The sequence below is a fragment of the Phodopus roborovskii genome, unplaced genomic scaffold (assembly GCF_943737965.1).
Source record: "Phodopus roborovskii unplaced genomic scaffold, PHOROB, whole genome shotgun sequence".
NCBI lineage: Eukaryota > Metazoa > Chordata > Mammalia > Rodentia > Cricetidae > Phodopus > Phodopus roborovskii.
Window position 1 is genome coordinate 5,687,177 of NW_026126469.1, and position 8,405 is coordinate 5,695,581.

The following is an 8,405-nucleotide window of genomic DNA, read 5'->3' on the forward strand; positions in this document are numbered from 1 at the left end:
GGATACAAATTGGAAAGAAAGAAGTCAAACTGTCACTATCTGTGATGATATAATAGTGTACTTAAGTAGCCCAAAAAGCTCTACCATGGAACTCCTAACACTGATTAACACCTTCAACAACTAGCAGGATACAAGACAAACTCAAAAAGATCAACATGTGCAACTAGGAAGATTGAGTCTGGGTAGGAATAGAAGGAGAGAGAGACAGAGACAGAGACAGAACATAAAAGAGGGAGCCAATATTGGTTTGAAGAGAAAACTGAACCCAAAGAAAGACCTACAAGACTGCCGCCAACTAACAATTTGAGCATCTGTGGAAAGGCTACCATAAATGCCCTTCCCAGAGAGTGAGATCAACAACTAACTTATCCATGGAGTCCCCATGTAATACTGTGGGAAATAGAAGCAAAACCCACACCTAAACACTGAATCGAACTAGAACCTAGATGCAGATGGAGACGACAAGACCAGGCTGCAGAAACACATAGAAACAGCTTATCTGAACAAGGAGGAGCTAACGGGCCCCCAGACTGATAGCTGGGAAGCCAGCATGGGACTGACTCAGGCCCCCCTGAATATGGGTCTCAGCCAGAAGGACTGAGCAGTCTAAGGGACCTCAGACAGTGGAAGCAGGATGTATCCCTGGTGCACAAAATGACTATGCAAACACATTTCCCATGGAGGGATAACTGCCTTAACCTAGAGACAGGAGAGAAGCCTTAGTCCCTACTTCAAATGACCTGACAGGTCTACATGACCCCAACTGGATGGCATTGCCCTACATATGGAATTGGGGTGAGGGGATGGGAGGGGAGGGTGGTTAGGGTGCATGTGAGAGGGCAGAGAGGCTAAGAAGGAGGGAAGGAGGAAAGAAGGGAGGGAGGGAGGGAGAGGGTACTGGGGTCGACGTGTAAAATAATAAATTAAATAAATAAAAAAATCAGTAATCAGTATCCCTACTATATACAGACATCAAAGGGACTGAGGAAAGAAATCAGAGAAACATTACCTTTTACAATAGCCACAAACAACATAAAGAATCTTGGGCTAACGCTAACCAAAGAAGTGAAGAACTATACAATAAGAACTTTGTGTCTTTAATACAGACACTACATGTATGATGCACCGACATATATATGGGCAAAACACCCATACAAACAAAATTAAAAAAAATAAGTAATGCTAAATGAACCTCATAAGTATTGTTGTAAGGTGTGTGTGTTTATATTTGTGTAATCCATTCCATCCCATTTGTGTTCCAGTAATCATAGCTTCTTTTTCTTTCTGTAGTTTTGTTGTTGTTGTTGTTATTGTTTTGGTTTTTTGGCTATGCTTATTTCTGTCTTTAATATAAAATATTGGTTTTATTATTCTCTGTGGGACTGTTGTGGTAGACATGAATTCTTTTAGCATGTTTATATTGTAGACACTTTTTATTTCTCCTTTAACTATGGCACATAGAATGTCTGGGTATTGTAGTCTTGGTTTGCATTTGAGGTCTTTTAGAACATGGAGTATGTTTCTTAAGACTCATGGATTTTTTTCCCTTAATATTTCATCTATTATTCTGGTGAGTTTTTCCTTATATATGGCTAGTAGGTTTATTTTGTAGCTTTCAATGCTCTCCCTTTGCTCTGTATAGTGTTATAAATAACATGCCATGGAGGCTTTCTTTTCTGTTCCTGTTTGGTGTGCTGAATATATATAAAAAAATTGGGGGAAACTCTTATTTGATGATACTGTTGAAGATCTGGTCCATGCCCTTGGGCTGATATTATTTTCCTCCTTCCTTGCCTATATTCAATACACATGGACTTTTCACAGTATAATAAATTTCCTCAATATTCCCTTTGTGTGTACTTTTAAATCTTTCATATTCTTTTATTGAATGACTGGATTCCTCTATTTTATTAGTATGTCTTAATACTCTGTCTTCTACTTGATTCATTCTATTTGTAAGGTTTTCACCTGAGTTTCATAGTTACTTCTTTGGTTTTTTCAGTTCTACTTATATTTAAGTTGAGTTTACTTCAGTGATTCTATCTGCTTACTCAATTTAGCTTTCAAGTCCTGAACTATAAAAAAAATGGAATTTTAAATGTGATTGCATGAAAACTGTAGATTGCTTTTATAAAACATTGCCATTTTCACTATGTTAATCCCACTGATCCATGAGTACAGGGATCTTTCCATATTCTGATATCTTCTCCAATTTCTTTCTTCAAAGACTTGAAGCTCTTGCCATACAGGTCTTTCACTTGCTTGGTTATAATTAAATCAAAACATTTTCTGTTATTTGAATCTACTGTGATGCATGTTGATTCCCTCATTTTTCCCTCTTTTTTTATCATTAGTATGTAGAAGGGCTATGGACTTTTGAATCAATCATATATCCAGATACTTGACTAAAGTGCTTATCAGCTATAGGAGTTCCCTGGTAGAATTTTGGGGGATGATTATCTACAAATAATGATACTTAAGCTTCTTTGTTTCTGATTTGTATCCCCCTGATTTCCTAGAAGATATTTTGTGAGTGGATTGAAGATGTATGAGGATAGGAACATGAGCAACCTGATTGTGGGAGTTGTAGTGGTAAAGTAATGAAAAAGATTACTCTAAAGGTGGGGGCATTTCAGTGTCAGGATCATACAAGGACCGTAGCTAAACTCCTAGCAAAAAAGATAATTGTATGGACTGGCCATCCCCTATGATCAGGCCAGACTTCCAGTGAGGGGACTGGGAAACCAACCCAGGCACATAAACTTTGACCTACAGTCTGCCCTGTGTATGGAATGCCTTGGGGTGAGGGAGTTGGGGGGAGGGGAAAGGGCATCAAAGAGATTGTGGGGATAGCCAACCAATACAGGTCCAGCCTCAGACCATACCCTGAGAATGAGCCCACCCCTGAAACTGCCTGGAGTTCCAGGACCTAGATCCTGAATGGCCCAAAGACCTAGAATAGAATAAAAACTTATTGGAGAAAAAAAAAATCAGCATAATGATGGCTAAGGCCATAGATTAATGCTAGAGCTGCTATACTCATAGATTGATGACTACCCCAATTGTCATAAGTGCCTTCATCCAGTAAGTGATGAAGATAGATCCAGAGTCCCGTGGTGAAACATTAGGCTAAACTTGGGGAATCCTGCTGAAGAGGGGGAAGAAGGATTTTGCAAACCAGAGGGGTCAAGGACATCATCAGGGAAATCACAGAAAAAAAAAATTACCTGGGCTCATAGGAGCTCACAGATTCTGGACCAACAATCAAGAAGTCTGCATGGGACTGTCAAAGACACTCTACATTTATGTGATTGTATGTAGATAGGTCACACTTGTGGGATAAATAACAACAGTAGCAGGGGATATCTCTAATGCTTTAGCTGACTATTGTGAGCCTATTCCTTATACTGGGGTGTGTGGTAATATATTATTTCTGATCTTATAAAACTGCTGGGGACCAAAAATGTAAAGTTAGCCACAGCCATAGAACCACACAGTGGCAATACACACCCTAAATTCCAGCAACCATACTAGTTGGCCATGGTAGCCAGGTGGTGGCAGCACACACCTTTAATCCCAGAACTCAAGAGATAGGTAGATGGATCTCTGTGAGTTCAAGGCCACCAAGGGCTACACAAGAGTGAAAAAAAAAGAGAAAAAAAGAAAAAAAAACAGAGCTCATGCCTTTAATGCCAGCACTAGGAATGTATAAAAGGAAGAAGCAAAGGGTCTCTTGTGAGATTGAGTTTCCAGACAGGGATGGTATTGAACACTGGAGAGCATTGTACTCTGAGGATTCCTGGAGACAGGATCATTCATTTCAGTGGCTTGCTGCTTTGGTTCTCTGATCTTCAGCTTGAACCACAATATCTGGCTCTGGGTTTTTATTACTCATGCTACAGGGTTGCCTTGCCCAGCCTTAATGCAAGGAGAGAAGCTTTGTTCTACTGCAACTTGATATGCCCTGGTTTGTTGATACCCATGGGAGGACTGACCCTTCTGAACAGAAACAAAGGAGAAGTGCATTGGTAAATGGGGAGGGAGGAAAGGGAGTTGAAGGAGAGTAGGGAGGGGAAACAGCAGTTATGATTATAATAAGTAAATAAATTTAATTAATCAGAAATTAACATACATTTACTGTCATAACAACACCATTATAATATGCCATTACATTTGAGGTATATGTATACCTTAGGGAATATAGAAGTCTCCATTAAAATTCACTGAACAAATAAATAAATGAGAACTTTTCACTCTCCAGGATTCTGGAGAAAAATGTTCATTACAAGTATACACTGTGTGTGTGTCAAAACTTAAGTCCAAATGATTCAAATACCTCAACATAAATCCAGCCACACTGAACCTCTTAGAGGAGAAAGTGGGAGGTACCCTTGAAAGAATTGGTACAGGACACCGCTTCCTGAACATAATACCAGTAGCACAGATGCTGAGATCAACAATTAGTAAGCGGGACCTCCTCAAACTGAGAATCTTCTGTAAGGCAAAGTACACAGTCAACAAAACAAAATGGCAGCCCACATCTGACAGAGGACTGATCTCAAAAATATACAAAGAACTCAAGAAACTAGTCACCAAAACACCAAATAATCCAATTAAAAGTTTGGGTAGAGAACTGAATTGACAATTCTCAATAAAGGAATCGAAAATGGCTGAAAGACAATTAAGAAAATGCTCATCATCCTTAGTAACCAGGGAAATGCAAATCAAGGATATCATCTTACTCCTATCAGAATGGCTAAAATTAGAAACCCCAATGACAAGCTGGAGAGGATATGGAGAAAGGGGAACACTCCTCCACTGCTGGTGGGAGTTCAAATGTGTATAACCATTTTGGACATGAATATAGAGGTTCCACAGGAAAATGGGAATCAATCTACCACAGGACCTGGAAATTCCACTCTTAGGAATATAACCGTTGATCCACATCCATGCAACAAAGACATCTATTCAACTATATTCATAGCAGCATTATGTGTAATAGCAAGAACCTGGGAGCAACCTAGATGCCCCTCAACTTAAGAATAAATAAAGAAGATGTGGCACATTTACACAATGGAATACTACTCAGCAGGAAAAAAAAAGAAAGAAAAAACAATGGAATCTTGAAATTTGCAGGCAAATGGATGGAACCTGAAGAAACCATCCTGAGTGAGGTAACCCAGTCACAAAAAGGCAAACAAATGATGTACTCACTCATATATGCATTTTAGACATAGAGAAAAGGATCACCAGCCTACAATTCATACCATCAGAAAAACTAGGACCCAAGGAGCTCCCTAAGAGAGCCATACAAGGTCCCCCACAGAAGGGAAAAGGAACATGATCTCCTGAGCATATTGGGATTAGGGGATGGGGCAGTGAGTGGAGAGGGAGTTAGGAGAAAGAGAAGGGGAGAAGAAGAAGGGAGAGGAGAACATGAGGGACCAGGAAGATTGAGTCGGGGGAGGAATAGAGGAGAGCAAGAAAAAAGATACCATAATAGAGGGAGCCATTTCAGGTTTGAAGAGAAAACTAACACTATGGAAATGTCCAGAGACTTACAAGGTTGACCCCCAACTAACAATCTGAGCAATAGCGAAGAGGCTACCTTAAATGAGATTGATAATAATTTATATGTGATCCTAGAGCCTTTCATCCAGTAGCTGATGGAAGCAGAAGCAGACACCCACAGCTAAACACTTAGCCAAACTCCTGGAATCCAGCTGCATAGAGGGAAAAGTGATGAACAAAGGGGTCAAGACCAGGCTACAGAAATCCACAGACAGCTGACCTGAACAAAGGAGAGCTCATGGACCAGACTGATAGCTGAGAAACCAGCATAGGATTTACCCAGACCCCCAAACATGGGTCTCAGTTGGAAGGCCTAGGCAGTCTATTGGACCGCTGACAGTAGAACCAGGATGATTCCCTGGTGCAAGAAAGGACTTCAATGAGCACATTTTCCATGGAGGGATACTCCCTTAACCTAGAGACAGGAGGGAGAACCTAGGCCCTACCCCAAATGACTTGAAAGATTTTTATGATCCCTCCTGTAAGGCCTCACCCTCCCTGCAGAATGGGTGGCTAATGGAATGGGTAGGAGTCAGGGGGGCAGGAGAGGATGGGAGGGACAGTGAACTGGGATCAATATGTAAAATATGAAAAAATAATTAAAATAAAGGAAAAAACAAATATACACTCTGTGCCTAAGACTCAAACTATTGTATCTCTTTGTATGTTGTATATCTTGACTATTCTTTGCAAATATTTAATGATTAGATCTGAATACATATTTAAGAATTAGTAGAAAATTAGTAGCTTCATTTTAGAAAAAGTGTCAGTTGAAAGTATGCTGAACTCAGAAGAAACTGTCCAAAGTTTTGTATGAGCAAACACTGTGAGGGAAAACTCTTTCTTGTTTGTTAAATATTACTGCAGATAATAATACATTTGAAATGACCACAAAATAATTGACATTTTGAATGCATAAGAACATCAACATTTTATGGATTTAATTATATGTGATTATAATAAATGTATAATGATGAAAAATATTAGCTGCTGGAATATATTGTTTCATTGCATAAATTCACATAAGAGCATGTCTTTTGAGATATGGCTTTCCTATCTAACATAGACAATTCTTGAATTCAATGTATCTCACCCTGGACTTGAAGTCATGGCACTCCTTCAGTCATTATGCCCATCTACTTAAAGCATGACTAAAAACAGTGCATAATAATCAGCTAACTCATGCCCCAGCCTTGTCCATCCCAAACACTTTCATGAATGCTCTGGCCACTTCTCTGTTGCGTAGGCTGTAAATGAGGGGGTTCAACATAGGAGTAAGGATGGTGTAGAAAGCTGAAACTGTTTTGTCCTGGTTGGGAGAATGACCAGAAGAGGGCCGCATGTAAATGAACATGGCTGCCCCATAGTACATTCCCACCACTACAAGGTGAGAGGAACAGGTTGCAAAAGCTTTGTGGCGACTCTCAGCAGAGGCCATACGAATGACAGCCAGAATCACACGAGTATAGGAAGCAATAATGATTGCTACAGGGAAGATGAGCATAATTACACAGCAGAAAAATATCATCTTTTCAAATGTCAAGGTATCACTGCATGAAAGAGTGAGTAGGGCAGGAACATCACAGAAAAAGTGAGGTATTTCCCTGAGACCACAATATGAGAAAGACAATGCAGCTGCAACTTCTATTATACCATCAAGGGAACCAAGAATCCATGAGGAGGCAGCCATGAGACCACAGATTTTATGACTCATGAGAATAGGATACCTTAATGGATGGCAAATAGCCACATAACGGTCATAGGCCATTGAGGCCAACAGAAAACACTCAGCTCCAAGTAGAGATACATAGAAGAATATCTGGCTTCCACAGCCAGCCATGGAAATGGACTTGTTGCCAGAAAGGAAGTTGAAGGCCATCTGGGGCACTGTGGTACAAATGAGTATGAGATCCATAAGAGAAAGTTGGCTGAGAAGGATGTACATAGGGGTGTGGAGTTGGGTATTCAGGTAGATGAGAAGCACCATGGTAGAATTACCCATGAAAGCCAGAAAGAATATACCTAGGATGAGGGAAAAGAAAAAAGTATGAAGAGGACTGTGATCAAAAATCCCGAGCAGGATGAAATCAGAGTTGAGGGTCAAATTGTTCCATTGCATCATGAATGTGTTCACTGTGGAGACAGAATGTATAATAAAGGTCATAATGTGTCATAGAAAGGTCCAATGTTTCCTTCCACACTAGGTATACAGTGTTATATAAACATGAAAAATGGTTTCTTTGGGCACCAACTCTTTTATTTGGTGTTAGGGGAGATTAAAACTTATTTTTGAGCTCTCTCTCTCTCTCACACACACACACACTTTTATTCTATATCTAATTCTATCTTTGAACTTAAGATTCTCTTGCCTAATCTCTAAAGTGTTATGATTACAGATGTGCACACACCACCATGTCTGGCTTCATATGACTTTTAAACTCAAATTACTTAGCAACCAGACATAGAAGATTCCATAAAAACATATATCAAAAACAATGAAATCAAGTTTGAGGAAGAAGTCATACAGATATGTAGTGTCATTCATCCTTTCATAATTACTAGTTTTATGAAAAGATTTCTGAGTCCAGAAAATTCCATGATCTTTCCATTATATTTTTCATGGAGGTTACCATGTTATATTCTGAGAAGAAAATTCTATGAGAAAAACATAAAAATTTACTCAATTGAAATTACTAAATTTAATTAATTTACTAATTTATTAGACTGAATCCTGACTAATTTATTATCAGATAAACAGATACATTTAGATGCCAATTTTAAAAGTATATTAACTTAAATGTGTTTTTAATTAATCATAGAAGAATGTCCAAAAC

General features: G+C 39.1%; 1 protein-coding gene across 1 annotated transcript; it reads right to left on the minus strand.

The window, feature by feature from the left end:
* Window positions 1–6,751: 6,751 nt before the first annotated feature.
* On the minus strand, window positions 6,752–7,693 carry LOC127226829 (olfactory receptor 2M3). The gene has a single exon (XM_051190950.1). The coding sequence runs from the start codon at window positions 7,691–7,693 to the stop codon at window positions 6,752–6,754; it is 942 nt and encodes a 313-aa protein (XP_051046907.1).
* Between the last annotated feature and the right edge of the window lie 712 nt (window positions 7,694–8,405).